At 43.0% G+C, this 16,653-nt stretch overlaps 1 protein-coding gene across 4 annotated transcripts in view; it reads left to right on the top strand.

The window, feature by feature from the left end:
* The window catches only part of SLC36A2 (solute carrier family 36 member 2), a 33,804-nt gene extending 17,439 nt beyond the window's left edge, over positions 1-16,365 (top strand). For 2 of the 4 annotated variants that reach the window (XM_033180656.1, XM_033180655.1), the window contains exons 7-9: positions 6,067-6,233; positions 9,292-9,461; positions 14,263-14,662. In XM_033180656.1, coding sequence (XP_033036547.1) covers positions 6,067-6,233; positions 9,292-9,461; positions 14,263-14,534 — 609 coding nt within the window. In that variant the 3' untranslated portion in view covers positions 14,535-14,662. Of the gene's footprint in view, positions 1-6,066; positions 6,234-9,291; positions 9,462-14,262 lie in introns of all 4 variants that reach the window. The other 2 variants (XM_033180654.1, XM_033180657.1) reach the window with 2 other exon arrangements.
* The last annotated feature ends 288 nt before the right edge of the window (positions 16,366-16,653 follow it).

Below are 16,653 nucleotides of genomic sequence, written 5' to 3'. Positions count from 1 at the left end.
AAACAATTTAAAAATTAGCTGGGTGTAGTGGCACACACCTGTAGTCCCAGCTACTTAGGAAACTGAGTGGGAGAATCACTTGAGCCCAGGAGTTCAAGGCTGCCGTGAGCTATGATTGTACCACTGCATTCTAGCCGGGGTGACAGAGCAAGACCCTGTCCTTAAAAAAGGAAGAAAGAAAGAAAGAACGAAATCATAGGTCATGGAGATTTACCTCAGAGTTTTCTTCTAAGAGTTTTATGGTTTTAGCTCTTACATGTAGGTCTTTGATTCATTTTGAGTTAATTTTGGTATGTGGTATGAGGTAAGGGTCAAACTTCATGTTTTCACATGTGGTTATCCAGTTGTCCCAGCACAATTTGTTGAAAAGACTATTCTTTCCGTGTTGTATAGTTTTGACACCCTTGTCAAAAATCAATTGACTGTTGATATATAGGTTTATTTCTGTACTCTCAATTCTATTCCATTGGTCTATAAGATCATAAGTCTACCATTATGCCAGAACCACACAGTTTTGATTACTATAGTTCTATAGTATTCCACTTTAATTGGCCTATTGACTTTTTGACTATATCTTTTTCTATAGTACTTTTAGTAGTTTATCTAGGTACTATAATATGTGTTTTCACAGTTTACTTTGAGATAATTAATATTTTATCACTGCTGGTAAACTGTCAACATTTTACAATCGTATAGGGCACTTCCCCCTTTATGTTGTATTGTCATATGTATCTAAACACACTGAAACACCAATAATGTTATCATTTTTGCTTTCAATAGTCATACATAGTCCTTGTAATAAACTTACTAGGAAAAAATAGGCTATTATATCTACTCAGATATTTACCGTTTCTATTGCTCTTTCTTTATTCTTGAAATCGCATTTCCTTCTGGCATCATTTGGCTTCAGCATGAAGAACCTTCATTAACATTTCTTTTAAAGCAGGTCTGCTAGTGACAAATTATCTTCATTTTCTTGATCTGAGATTGTCTTTATTTTGCCTTTATTCCTAGAGGATATTTTTTCACAATATGGAATTCTAGGTGGACAATTTTTTTCCATCATTTTGAAAATATGATTTCCTTTCTTTTTGCCCTCAGTGGTTTCTGATGAGAAATCTGCAATTGTTTGAATCATTGCTGTCCTATGTGTTTTTCTCTGGTTGCTTTCATAATTTTTAAAAATCTTTTCTAATCAGCCGTTATACTGTATTATATTTAATATAGTTTCTTTGAGTTTGCCCTGTACAGGATTTCTTGAATCTGTGAAAGTTTGTCTTTTACCTAATTTACCTAATTTCAGCCATTATTTTTTTCAGATTTTTTTTTTCTTCACCAATCTCTTTTTCTTCTCCATCGGAGATCCCAATAACCTGAATGTTAGACTTTTTGATATATAGTCATCCCTTAGTATATACAGGAGATTGGTTACAGGACCCCGCTCCCCCCTCCCCTAAACACACATACCCAGTGTATAACCAATCTGCACCTACTCAAGTCCTGCAGGTGGCCCTGCAGAACCTGAGTATATGAAAAGTCAGCCCTCCCTACATACAGGTTTTGCAGTCCATGAATACTGTAGTTTTGATGTGCATTTGGTTGAAAATATCCACTTATTTGAGGACCTGCACAGTTCAAACCCATGTTGTTCAAGAGTCAACTATATATCCCACAGGTTTCTGAGGCTCTGTTCATTTTTTTAAAAAATCTTTCTGCTCTTTGTTGTTCAGATTCTGTCATTCTTGTTTATCCTCAAATTTACCGACTCTGTTTTCTGTTATCTACATTCTGCTATCAGGCCCCTACAGTGAGGTATTTAAATTTTTCTTATTTTATTTGCCAGTTATAATATCTCCATTTGTTTCTTTTACATTGCTTCTACTTTGCTAAGAACTTGTATCTGTCCATTTATTTTAATAGCATTCTCCCTTACTTTTTGAAGTATGGTTATATTACCTGCTTTAAAGTCTTTGCCTAATATTCCCAACATTTGAGTCATCTTAAGGTTGGCATCTGTTGTCTTTTCTCTTGAAAGTTGGTGAGATTTTTCTTGTTCTTTGTAGGTTGAATAATTTTAGACTGTATCCTATGCATTGTGAATATTATTTTAGGAGACTCAGGATCCTGTTAAAATCCTCTTCAGAATGTTGATTTTTGGTTTTAGCAAACCATCTACCTAGTTAGATTCAGATCATAAGTCCTTGCTCACCTTCTATGGGCCATGGTTCCAATATCCAATTAGTTTTCAAAGCCGGTAAAGTGATATTTGGCTCTACCCTGCTCATGTGCCACCTAGTGCCAATCGGCAGACAGGACTCTACACAGTAGTTCAGTTCTCAAAGCCTTTGCTTTGATGCCTCCATCAGTTCCACACATGTACAGCTCAGGGCTGGGCCCAGGATATTATTCACAGATTTTAGGAGATTCCTTTTTCCAGTTTTCTCTCCTCTGTGTTTTCCTGGACACTCGCCAGCTCGCAGTGGCTTCTTTTTCCCATCCTCTGGCTAGAAAGCCAGGATTTTAGCCTCCTACACTGTCATGTACTTCCTGTGACCAGGTCTGCCTCTGGGGATGAGCAATGAGTGAAAAGAGAAAGAAAAAGCATAATAGTGATTCTTTCCAGAGTCAGTTTCATGAGCAGGCGAATCATGCAGCCACATAAGGTCCAACCTTCAGAAGGATCTCGCACTTAGTTTAACACTCTGCTGGAACCATCTTTCACCAAGGAACCCTGCATTTTCATTTTGTACTGGGGCCCATAAATTATGTAGCCAGTCCTGATTTCCCACACTCTTCAGACTCTTAAAGCCCATTTTCCTAGTACTATTGTGTAGAGAGGATTTTTATCTCAGATTTTTGGGTGCCTGTGTGACCACTACAGCCACTGATATACCAGAATGCTGCTTAGTGACTGGGACTTGCCTTGAGGTCTCGGCCTGGAGATAAAACAAAGAAACAGAAAAATAGAGATTCTCTCCATGCTTTTCATCCCACAGGGGACCCTATTCTAAGTCATCTGGCCAAAAAGAAGTTTCTCTTTGCGTTATTTTCTGTCTGTATGCACCACATAGTTCTAAGATTTGGGTGTCCCTTGAGGTTAAACTGGGACATATGGGAAGAAACAAAATCAGGAAACTCACCACCACGACAGTCGTTTTTTCTTTTTGATTTCCCTCCCCATTTTACCTGCTACTATTTACTCTTCAGAACCTGTGCACAATTGCTTTATGTATTTCGTCCAGGATTTTTAGTCGTAATTAGTGAAAGAGGTATTGTGAAGTGAGCTTACTTCATCTAGATGGAACTGGAAGCACTTTGTTTTTAGAATTTGGAGTAGTCATGGACAGAAGCAGAGTGCAGTGGTTCAGCAAGTGACTTTGGAGGCAGAATGTGCTGGAATCTTGCTTTGGCCGGGGCTACTCTCTGAACTCTAACACTCCAACTATAAAATGATGACAATGTTTGTTCAGTAAGTATTTCTTGTATGCCTACTATGTGCTGGTGATTCTTAGTATTAGTTGAAATTATCTTAAGAAGAACTCTTCTAGCCCAGTCTTCAATTTTACAGAAGAGGGACAGCCCCAGAGAGAGAAAGGGACTTCAGTTAGGTCACCAGCTAGGAACTGTGCAGATGTGATTAAAGCCTAGTACATCTGACTATCAGTCCAGGGACCCTCCCACTCGATATCAATAGCCATTTATCTCTTTGATTGATTGACTGTGGAGAGAGAGAGAGAGACAGTGAGAGAGAGAGAGAAAGGAAGCCAGCTACCCAGTCTGAGCAGGCCTTGTGGAAAGATCATTTTTGGCCTTGAGAATATATGCAACAAAATTGTGTTGCAGGGTGCAAGAGTTCAGGTTGGATTGTCTGCTCTCCATACAATTATTGTATAATTGTCAAACATCCTCCTGAGCACCTGCTGCAACTAGACCTAATCCAGAAGAAAGTGGAAAGGCACAGGGATGACCCAGCCTGACACTGCCCTCAAGCATCTTCCAAATGCCTGGAATAGAGGGAGGGTTAGGGAGTTTCAGGGCTGGAAGTCTGCATGTACGACAGAAAAGAATTCAACCGTATAAGGGAAAAGATACTAAATTCCTTAGTAACAAATACATCCATTGCTATAGGAGTAGAAGCAGGTACTTGGACTTTGAATAACAGTGCTGGTCTACAACCTGAATCTGACACTTTCTGGTTCTGCAACTTGGGATAAGTTATCTCACTTTCAGAGCCTTGTTTTCCTCATCTGTAAAACAAGAATTATGGAGGTACCACCTTCATAGAGTTATGGTCTTCACAGCATTAAAAAATAACAACCGCCAATATTTACTAAGCCTTTGATGTGCCATTATGGTGCTTGTGTAATTCTCCACAAAATTTGCAAAATTCAGCCAGGTGTGATGTCTCTCGCCTGTAATCCCAGCACTTTGGGAGGCCGATGTGGGAGGATCGCTTGAGCCCAAGAGTTCAAGACCAGTGTGGGCAACATGGCAAAACCCCGTCTCTACAAAAAAATACAAAAATTAGCCGGGCATGGCAGCACGTGCCTGTAGTTCCAGCTACTCAGGAGGCTGAGATGAGAGGGATCTCTGGAGCTCGGGATGCAGAGGTTGCAGTGAACTGTGATTGTACTACTGCTCTCCAGCCTGGGCAACAGAGTGAGACTCTCCAAAAAAGAAAAACAAAACAAAACAAAATTCATTTGAGCCCGTTTTCACATAAGAAAACAGATTAGCTAAATAGTGCATGTAGAGAGTGCTTAGCACACAGCCTGAACAAGGAGTAGGAGAAGGTAGGGGTGGTCTCTTGGACAGTAAGAGTCTGAGGAGGAAATTATGGGATGAGAGACAGGAAGATTGGTTTCAAAGACAGAAGAGATCTTCAAATGCCCAACCGGCAAGAGGCAGACTGGCCTCAACTTGGATTCTCTTAGAACCAGGTATGCATTTAGGGGAAGCAGGATTCTGAGAACAGAAAAGTGAGAACCTGGGGTGTGGGGAAATGCATTGCTGGCAGAACCAGGAAGCACTGTCTGGTCCCAGCTGCCACCAGCTCCCTTTGTTCCTGGAGTCTCAGACTCCCCACTGTACAGTGATGGGGTTGGGTGGGGGGAGTCTGCACTGGAATTAGGAGTTTCCAACACAAACGCCTTTGGAAGGCAGGTATTATTCATTGGTGGCTGAGGGTGAGGGGAGGAGGGCCTGGTGAATGGGAAAAGAATGTTGTGCCTAAAGGCATTCATATTCAATTATCAAAGACTGTGCTGTCAAAACAAAATGCATCTGCTGGCCAGATCTAGCTGACCCAGTGTTGAGATCTTTGGTCTGGATAAAATCTCAGGGCCCTTCCAGCTCTTAAGGGTCCGGGGCTCATCAGGTGACTCCAGGCCTTTCTTTTTATCTCCTTCCTCCTCCTTACCCTCATCTTCCTACCTTTTTTCCTCCTCTTTTATTTCCTTTTTTTCTTTAACTGTGGTCAAACACACCTAACATAAAATTTACTCATCTTAACCATTTTCGAGTATACATATATGTTAAGTAAATTCAGATTATTGCACAACCATCGCTGCCTTTCATCTGCAGAACTCTTCAGCTTGCAAAACTGAAACTCTGTACCCCTTAAACAATAACTCCCCATACCCTCCTCATGCCAGTCCTTCCCAACTAGCATTCTGCCTCTTTGGACCTACCTACTCCAGGTACCTCATATAAGTGGAATCAGGCAGTCCTTGTCTTTTTGTGACTGGCTTATTTCACTCAGCATAATGTCCTCAAGATCCGTCCGCATGAGACAAAACTTCCTTCTTTTTAAGGGCTAAATAACATTCCATTGCATTGATACACCACATTTTGTGTATCCATTTTCTGTTGCTAGACCCTTGGGCTTGCTTCCACCTTTGGGCTATTGTGAATAATGCTACTATGAACATAAGTATACAAATATCTCTTTGAGGCCCTGCTTTCAGTTTTTTGGGGTAGACATCCAGAAGTAGGATGCCATTTTTCTTTATGTTCATATTTCTCTTTTTCCTTCTTTCTCCTTCTTACATTGTGATGTTTCTGTAGGTTCTGCCTCTGGAAAACAAGATGAAGAATGCCCGCCACTTCCCAGCCATCCTGTCTTTGGGAATGTCCATCGTCACTTCCCTGTACATCAGCATTGCGACTCTGGGCTACTTGCGGTTTGGAGATGACATCAAGGCCAGCATAAGCCTTAACCTGCCTAACTGCTGGTATCTTCATGGGCTGTCAGGTGGCGGGGACTCAGGGATGGGTGGAAACTTGTAGGTCACTTCCTCCTCTCTTCCACAGCTGGGAAACCGAGGTCTAGAGAGCCTCTCACAGAAGAAGCAGAGTTGTCATTAGAACCATGGTCTCCAGATTCTCTGTCCTGGGAGTTCCTCCTTCAACAACAGCCTTCCAAATTGAGTTAAGCGTTGACATCTTAGTTTGAAGGAGGACGTGACTTAAAAAGAGAGGACAAAAGTGAGAGCCCTTGGTCTCCTAAGGAGAGAAGGGAGAGGCACTGGGAGATGGCAAGAGACGGACAGAGGAGTCGGGGGTGGCCACATTTCCCATAGTCTTGTTTGCCACAGCCAATGGTTCACATTCCCCAAGTCAGAGTAACCAGATAAAAAAATGGAAAACAAAAACCAATTGGGCCAGCCTGGGCAACATGGTAAGACCCCACTTCTACAAAAAAATTACCATAACTTAGCTGAGCATGATATCTCATACCTGTAGTCCCAGCTATTTGGGATGCTGAGGTAGGAAGATCACTTGAGCCCAGGAGTTTGAGGTTACAGAAGGCTGTCATCGCACCACTGCACTCCACTCCAGCCTGAGTGACACAGTGAGACCCTATCTCTTAAAAACAAACAGGCCAGGCATGGTGGCTCACGCCTGTAATCCCAGCATTTTGGGAGGCAGGGTGGGTGGATCACCTGAGGTCAGGAGTTCAACACCTGAGGTCAGGAGTTCAAGACCAGCCTGGTCAACATGACAAAACCTCGTCTCTACTAAAAATACAAAAGTAGCCAGGCATGGTGGTGGGCGCCTGTAATCCCATCTACTCAGGAGGCTGAGGCAGGAGAATCGCTTAAACCTGGGAGGCAGAGGCTGCAGTGAGCCGAGATGGTGCCATTGAATTCCAGCCTGGGCAACAAGAGCGAAACTCCATCTCAAAAAAAGAAATAAATAAATAAATAAATTAGCTAGGCATGGTGGCACACACCTACAGTCCCAGCTACTCAGGAGGCGGAGGCAGGAGAATCGCTTGAACCTGGGAGGTGGAGGTTGCAGTGAGCCAAGATGGCAGGCACCACAGCACTCCAGCCTGGGTGGCAGAGACTCTGTCTCAGAAAAAAACAAGCAAAACGATTTGGGAAGACCACTGGAATCTGTAAAAGTTTTGTGTTCTAACATACCCAATTCATGCAATAGTTAGCCCCCACAGACTTCAACAGTGCCATATTGAACAGACACATGAACCCACATCCCACTGTGCAAGATTTTCTCCCACACCAGGTAATGTCATTAATTAAAGGACATTTGGATCTTCTCAAGCAGAGAGTCACAGTCACTTGGAGCCCTAATTTGCCTAAATGGGGCTCCTTTCCTAAGATGATATAGTCACTCATCAAGCATTTATTGCATGCCAATTAGAAGCAGATGCCAAGCAACACTGGTATGAGTAGACTATGACCTTGGAGCTTCACTGTCTTCATTGGCTCCTGATTCAGTGGTAATGGTGGAGGGACAGATAATAGTGTATGGACACAAACTATAACATAGAAAAAGAAGCTCTCCAGAGTAGCAAACAGGCCTTGGGGATTTCCAAGGAAAGAAAGCACATCGGAAGGAGACAACAGGGAAACTCATTGTCCAGCAGGTCAACTCTCTCCAAACATGGACCATTCTGGTACACCTGAGTCCAAGTTCCAGTTGCACCACCTACTAGCTTGTGGTAGTGGATGATTTACTTCACCTCTCTGAACCTCAGTTGCCTCATTTATAAACCAGAGTTGTCATGAGGATTAAGTTGGGCTGTGTCTAAAAGCATCTGGCTGTGGTACCTGCTCAGAAGAGGGGAATTTCAAAAACTTGGAGGGGTTTGAACAGATGGAAATGAAGTAAAGAGGGTGCCCAGGCAGCAGGACTAGTGTGAGCAAGAAACACAGTAATGTGGAAGTTAGCCTTTTTAAGGAATGGGCTAAACACACACGCACACTTATTTATTTATTTATTTTTTATTTTTTATTTTTGAGACAGAGTCTCACTCTGTCACCCAGGCTGGAGTGCAGTGGCGCAATCTCGGCTCACTGCAACCTCTACCTCCCAGGTTCAAGAGATTCTCCTGCCTCAGCCTCCCGAGTAGCTGGGATCACAGGTGTGCACCACCACACCTGGGTAATTTTTGCATTTTTGGTAGTGGCAGGGGTTTGACATGTTGGTCAGACTGGTCTCGAACTCCTGACCTCAGGTGATCCACCCCCCTCGGCCTCCCAAAGTGCTGGGATTACAGGCGTGATCCACTGTGCCCAGTGTCACACACACATTTATTAAACATGGAAAAGCATCTTCATTAGTGGACTGAAGGAAAATAGTCACATCTCAATCGATCAAAAAGAAAAAAGCTTAGCTAGAACTCAGTATATCCCCTGAAGCCTCACACACTCTCTGCCCCTAGCTTGAGGCCAGCAAGTAACCCTGTTTCTCCTTGTATTCCACCCCGACTCCCCCTAACTTCCACATAGCCCTATTTAAAAACTGTCTCTTCCTCCAAGGATGTGGGATTCTGCAGTTCTCTCAACCAACTAGAGACAACTGTTATGTGCCAAGAGCTTTGGGGAATCCAGATAATTCCTAAGGACTGACAAATCACAAAAGACTAGAGTCTTTTAGATCCAGGCTTTCGGTCTTAGCCACTTATCATCTGTGTCTCCCTGGGCAAAGTATCTGGCCTGCGCCTCTCTTTTCTAAAACGTAAGATTGAGCATCAGATGGTAGTGATTTGCAAAGATGCAATATATACTCAAGCTCAAGATGGTTTTTATTTCATTTAGAAATGACCCTTTCAATTGTTTCCACAGAATCAGGAAAGCTTCCCTCTATTTTCACTGCATGCTCTGCTGTGACTCCCTCCTGACTCTTAGGAAGTCCCTCTCAGTCACTTTCAGAAAGGAAAACAAAAGCCCAAGTCATTGTCCCCAGGTCAGAGGTTAATGTTCCAAGGAGGCCAGTGTCAGAACACAGTGGCCGTGGAGAGCAGCGCTGTGGTTTGTCTTGCAGGCTGTACCAGTCTGTCAAGCTTCTCTACATTGCCGGCATCCTGTGCACCTATGCCCTGCAGTTCTACGTCCCTGCAGAAATCATCATCCCCTTTGCCATCTCCCAGGTGTCAACACGCTGGGCACTGCCTCTGGATCTGTCCATTCGCCTCGCCATGGTCTGCCTGACTTGTGAGTAGAAAGGAGAGTGCAGTGTTCCTGCTGCTCTTTTCTGAGGGCTGTCAAGAATCAGCCAGAATAGGCCAGATGCACTGGCTCACACCTGTAATCCTGGCACTTTGGGAGGCCGAGGTGGGTGGATCACCTGAGGTCAGGAGTTCCAGACCAGCCTAGCCAAAATGGGGAAACCCTGTCTCTACTAAAAATACAACAATTAGCCACACGTGGTGGCATGTGCCTGTAATCCCAGCTACTCGGGAGACCAAGACAGGAGAATCACTTGAATGTGGGGGGGCAGAGGTTGCAGTGAGCCAAGATCGTGCCACTCCAGCCTGGGCGACGAGCAAGATTCATCTTAAAAAAAAAAAAAAAAGAATTAGCCAGATGGTAGAGGGCAGTCATGACAATCAGCATTTGCTGAGCACTTACTGTATTCCAGGGACCATTCTAAAGCTTTACAAGTGTTCACTCATCTAAGCCTCAAGGACAACCCCATTCTTACATGTACCTAATTAGACAGATTTGCTGGTGTTCGGCCAAAGGGATTGACACAGCTTATCAAACAATAATTGTAAGAACTTGCTGTGCACTCTGGCACATGCCTGTGATCCCAGCACTTTGAGAGGCCAAGGCAGGCAGATTGCTTGAGTTCAGGAGTTTTGAGACCAGCCTGGGCAACATGGGGAAACCCCATCTCTACAAAAAAAAAAAAAAAGAAAGAAAAAAAGGAAAGAAGAAGCCAGGCTTGGTGGCCCATGTCTATAGTCCCAGCTACTTGGGAGGCTGGGGTGGGAGGATTGCTTGAGCCCAGGAGGTCGAGACTGCAGTGAGCTGAGATTGAACTACTGCACTCCAGCCTGGACAACAGAGTCAGAGCCTGTCTCAAATAAACACATTAGTAAATAGATAAATCATAAGAACTGACATGTATTGAACACTTACTGTGTGCCAGGCACTGTGTTCAGCTCTTTCTAGTCTAGATTTCATAATATTTTATTCAGTCCTCACAACAATTCTCATGAGGTAGAACTATGATAAACCCTACTTCATGAAACAGAAAACTGAGGCAGTGAGTGATTAATAATTGGCCAGAAAGTGTCAGAGGTAGGATTTGAATTCAAGTCATATAAGTCTAGAGCCAGTGCCCTTTACCTCCAGGGCAGACATTGAAAATGGGACTCTAATTTGGCAACAGGTGTTGTTTGAACCTCATGATGTTGTATAAATGTGGGCCAACATTTAAAATGTGGGCAATCTTCCATACAAATGCAGATTTTAAAAATTTTTTGGTGGGGCTACTATAAAATGACTGGGCAAGCCTGGGATCACATTCCCATCGGCAACAATCAGCTGGGGTTCCTTGGCCCCTGGACGGCCCTGTGCTTGCCTGTTGGCTGAGTCATTCCCACTCCCCGGCTCACAGCAGCCCCCATGACCCGGAGCACCCCAATCTGCAAGTATTCCACCAGAGGCCAAAGGAGAGGGCTAGAGATTCCTGTATAGAGTGGAGGTGGCCCAGCTGTCCCTAAGATGCCTTTTAATTGTAATTGCAAAAGTGTCTTCTTTTTTAAGGCCGAATTGTATTCCACTGTATGTACAAACCACATTTTCTGTATCCATTCATCTGCCCATGGACATTTAGGAAATTCTTTTTTTTTTTTTTTTTTTTGCATGACAAAGTGTTACTTTTAGATGATTATCGGTACACCGAGTAATAACATGTAACAAGTTCGTGAATTCTACCATCTAGTAATTTTAATTAAGAGAAACTAAAAGCAGCCCAGTTATACTAGTATTCATTATTCTAACCATTAGCAGGAATGGACTAATTTAAGGGTGGCTGCTGCTTCACACAGATTACAAATAACTATTTACTACTTTTTCATAGTTAGAATCCTGGTGTTCAGCCTAAGGGATTGACACAGCTCAAGAAAACGCTATAGGGAAAAAAATGATTAATCTCTTTCTTTCTTCAAATCACTTTTTTTTACTAGATAAAAGAAAGAAAAAGTCAACACTGATACATTGATATATTTGTTACTCGAGCTAAAAGGCATGGGAAAACAGATGACATATACCCATTAAATTTCTAGGAAATACGATGTAAAAAGAAAATCTATAGATAAGTTCTAAGTCTGTACAAAGAAGCTAGATTTTATATTCTCTGAGAAGTGAAGGGACCTGCTACATAATATACAGAAATCATGTAATGCCTTTTCATAAGAATATAACTTGAGCTTCATATTCTTCAAGGGCATCTAAAATGCCAATCCATGGTACAGGCACGTCTTTCTCCCACTCTTCTTCATTTATGCAGTAGTTTTCATGGATTTCTGTCCAGGTGTCACAGACAAAAGCCAAGAGGCTAGCCAAGCCTTCACCCCTGTTCTGCTGGAAGTAATTCTGGAGGCTGGTCTTCTTCTGAGCCTCTTGTGCCACTTGAGTGCCACGGCCACTGTGAGATTCCAGGGCTGCAGCTTCCTTGGTCTTGAACTCTTTCTCCCTCTTCAGGCGGTGCTGTTCAGTTTCAGCCTCAGCTGCCCCCTTGGCCTGCTTCAGCCTCTGTGTCTTTTGCCCAGACTTGGACACCTTCTCAGTGGCTGTGTCTTGGCCTGCAGCAGCTGCTGGATCCCCTGAGACTGACCGGCTGAGGTGGCTCTTGATTCTTGCTTTTCTAGGCCAGCCCACAGCATTTATTCGACACTGATTTTCTTCTTTTGAAGTGATTCATTCTCAGTTTGACCTTGAAGGCAGGAACCATCCAGTATCTTAGAGATTCCAGATAGATGAAGGAATTTGCCCCACAGTATAAAGACAACAATCCCTTAATCCTACACTACACTTTATACATTATCAATTAGCATGTATGAGTAAATAACTTGAAGTAATAGCAAAGATAACTTTTCTGAATGCTTTACATGAAAAATCTCATTGAAGACTTTTACGTCCTATGCAGAATGAATTACAATACCTAAAAGGATAGTAGCCTTCATCTCCATTTTGCAGCTGAGGAAATAAGCTGAGGAAGGGGTGGGACTTGGGCAAGGCCATACAAGAAAGAATCAGACTCCTGCCTTCCAGACCTGTTCTGTTCTACCACACTCCTCCTCTAAAGGAGGCCTGCGCATGGCTCCTGGGACTTCTTGATGACCAGGAACATTTTTCATCAAATATAATAAAAAATGTAAAAGCCCAGGTCTGTAAAACATCCTGCTAAAAAAACACAATTTCAAAATGTTTAGCTTTTCATGTTTCTTTGTTAGGTGTTTTCTGACATGTATGTAAAACCTGGAGAAGACACTTCTTTAAAGACACCTTGTGGATTTTCTTCCAACTGAAGATCTCTTTGTATATAAATGATTTCATATTCTAATTGTTTGCAAGTAAGAGGTTTTCATACTCATGTTAATTATTTATTAAAATGCTTGGCATTTTAAAAAGTTATTTATTTATTTAATTTATTTATATTATTTTTATTTATTAAAATGCTAGGCATTTAAAAAAAGACAAGACTTCTAAAAAAATTAGTACATTGATACAAATTTTCATAGTACAAACCTTGAGAGTTTGTACATTGATACATTCCAAACAGCTTGAATGGTTCCCAGCACTGTTATTTAGTGTTATTTATTAAGTAAGAGCTTAAGTTTTATTGGCTATGTAAGGATCCAAAATGCACCTTGGTAGCATAAAGATTATTTTAAGCTAAAAACATCTGAACAAAAAGAAGCTGCAGAAAGAAACTTTATCTAATTGTCTTTTGCTGACGTAAGCAGGACCTCCTGAAAAATACAGCTGCCATAAATCCCTTCTTTGGGAAGTTTAGAGCCAGAAAAGAAACTTAGCATTATCATTGGAATTACTAACTGTTTAACACATTTTATCTGAAATTGTCATATCTTCCATTTGTTCTTCCATAAAAGCCCTTCCTCCTCCCTCCTTTTCACCGTATTAAGGGGGTGTCTTTGGCTGTTCTGGAAGCCAATTCATCTCAAGGCTCTGGAGCTTATAAACACACTTTGTCTTCTCTCTCGTTAATCTTACCTACTGTCAGTTACATTCACAGGCCCCCAACCACTGACTCTAAGTTGGTAGGGGAAAAGTTTTTGAATGAGTACATTTCCTCCCAACAATATGAATGAACAATATGAATGAATACAATTAGAGACACTCCAAATTTTGTTGTGGTTGTTGTTGTTGTTGTTTTGAGATGGGGTCTCACTATGTTACCCAAGCTGTCCTAGAACTTCCAGATCCTCTTGCTGCAGCCTCTCAAATAGCTGGGGCTATAGGAATGTGCCACTATGCCTGGCTGAATTTTTAATGTGTAACTTCTAGGGAATATGATTAGGGATATTGGAGGACTTTCAACTTTTCTTTCTGTAATTGAATTTCTGCGAAACAACTGGTTTATTTTTTAAGAAGAGGATTTTTTTTTCTTTTCTTTAATGAGACAGGACCTCACTTTGTCACCCAGGTTGGAGTGCAGTGGTGCAATCTTGGCTCACTGCAACCTCTACCTCCCAGGTTCAAGCGATTCTCCTGCCTCAGCCTCCTGAGTAGCTAAGATTATAGGCTCCTACTACCACACCCGGCTAATTTGTATATTTTTAGTAGAGACAGGATTTCACTATGTGCGACAGACTGGTCTTAAACTCCCAACCTTCAATGATTGACCCATCTCGGCCTCCCAAAGTCCTGGGATTACAGGTGTGAGCCACTGTGCCCGGCCAAGAAGAGGACTTTAAGAACAAACTTTCAAAGCTTGGCTAAGCCTGGAATTCTCTATCTGTCCCCTATCCCCTCCCTGCAGGCCTCCTGGCCGTCCTCATCCCCCGCCTGGACCTGGTCATCTCCCTGGTGGGCTCCGTGAGCAGCAGCGCCCTGGCCCTCATCATCCCACCGCTCCTGGAGGTCACCACCTTCTACTCAGAGGGCATGAACCCCCTCACCATCTTCAAGGACGCCCTGATCAGCATCCTGGGCTTTGTGGGCTTTGTGGTGGGGACCTACCAGGCCCTGGACGAGCTGCTCAAGTCAGATGACTCTCCCCCGTTTTCCAACTCCACCACTTTTCTTCGGTGAGCCTGGCACTGTTCCTTGCCCACCAGCACCCGATTTTTAATGATATGGATCTCTGTTTTTTTGTTTTGCTTTGTTTTTTTGAGACGGAGTTTCACTCTTGTTGCCCAGGCTGGAGTGCAATGGCACAATCTCGGCTCACTGCAACTTCCACCTCCTGGGTTCAAGCAATTCTCCTGCCTCAGCCTCCCGAGTAGCTGGGATTACAGGCATGGGCCAGCACGCCTGGCTAATTTTGTATTTTTAGCAGAGATGGGGTTTCTCCATATTGGTCAGGCTGGTCTCGAACTCCCAACCTCAGGTGATCCACCCGCCTTGGCCTCCAAAAATGCTGGAATTACAGGCGTGAGCCTCCTCGCCCAGCCAGATCTCTTTTATATGCATTATCTTTATGTCACTGCTTTGCCTTTTCTCTGGGCAAAGTCATGGTGAAACAAGAAAGCTACAAGCTCTAAACGGTATTTTTTTTTAAAATTTTGTTTTGTTTATTACTTCTTCTTTTCATACCTCTGGCATTCCACCACATTGTGAGCTTTCCCTTGGAAGGCTCTGGACTCTATCCAAGCTTATGACAATTTGCACGGTGAATTTCATACCTAACCTGGAGCTATGCAAGAAGAAGTCACCAGAGGGCCCCAAGTGGCAGCAACTGGCCGAAGGAGGTGCAGCCAGCTGAGACTGTCCACGCTTTGGCAGACAACCAGTTTTCCCTTTTCTGGGTCTGTTCAAAACGCAAACACTAAGGGTGGGTACATAATCCACAAGTCAGAAAGTTGTGCACGGCTCCAGTGTTGAGATGGGTAGGGCCAAGATGACCAGTGTGAACTCTCAGATAGAAAGGAGCCATACGTATTAAATCAGGGGCAACAAACATTTCAAACCATTAGATAACATTTCCTCCCAACTCAAAGATCCCAACCATGAACAGGAGGCATGGAAGTAGATGTGCCAATGGGGAGGGATGAGGGGTGAACATGAAAATTATTTGAATAGACTTTACCTCTTAATTCTTGCAACATGCATTCTTGATTACATACTGTGTGCCAAACAAAATGATCATAAATTCCTCTTGATAATGTGACTTTGCAGCTGCTCCTATGAAAAGATGGAGTCTATATCTGTATCCCTTAAATTTTTTTGTTTGTTTGTGAGTTTTGTTTTGTTTTTGTTTGTTTGTTTTTCTGAGATGGAGTCTCGCTGTTGCCCAGGCTGCAGTGCAGTGGCACAATCTCAGCTCACTGCAATCTCCACCTCCTGGATTCAAGCAATTCTTCTGCCTCAGCCTTCCGAGTAGCTGGGATTACAGGCACCTGCCACTACACCCGGCTAATTTTTGTAGTTTTCACAGAGGTGGGGTTTTACCATGTTGGCCAGGCTGGTCTCAAACTCCTGACCTCAGGTGATCCGCCCGCCTCAGCCTCCCAAAGTGCTGAGATAACAAGTGTGAGCCACCACGCCCAGCCTCTCCCTTTTAAATTTGATCTTGGCCTTGTAACTTGCTTTGACCAATGGAACATTAATAAATGTGATGCAGTCAGAGGTTTGGTAATAACCTATGCATCAGGACTTACATTGCTTGCTGCTCTATGGAATTGAGACCACCAAGTAAAGCATCCTGGGCTAGCCTACCGGAGGATCAGAGACCACGTGGAACATAAATGAATCGTCCCAGTTGAGCCCTGTCCGCAGATCAACCAGCCTGCCAACTTCCAGACACATGAGTAAAGCCATCCTAGACTATATCTAACCCCAGTCAGGCTGACACAGACCATAAGAATTGTACAGATAATCCACAGAACTGTGATAAATAATAAAGATGTTTGTAATTTTAATACATAAAGAGTGGGAAGTTTTATGCAGCAAAAGATACCTGATACATCATTCTCAAAAGGATACACTGATTAATGAGAAAAGAATCCCCGCTGTCAAGCAGCCAGTCTACTGTCCATTGGGGAAGAGTAACAGGTAATCAACTGAGTAAATACCATCATACGTCCATCTAAGGGCAAAGGACACTACCTGCTCTGGAGCACCAAGGAAGACTTTCCACAGGTGGTACCATTTGAGTTGGGCTTTGAGTAGAACTTGAAAGACTGAGTCTGAACCTCCTTCCATTCTTTCC

The sequence above is a fragment of the Trachypithecus francoisi genome, unplaced genomic scaffold, assembly GCF_009764315.1.
Source record: "Trachypithecus francoisi isolate TF-2019V2 unplaced genomic scaffold, Tfra_2.0 Lachesis_group2, whole genome shotgun sequence".
NCBI classification, from domain to species: Eukaryota; Metazoa; Chordata; class Mammalia; order Primates; family Cercopithecidae; genus Trachypithecus; species Trachypithecus francoisi.
The sequence above is the reverse complement of the archived record's forward strand: the minus strand, read 5'-3'. Positions and strand labels throughout refer to the sequence as shown.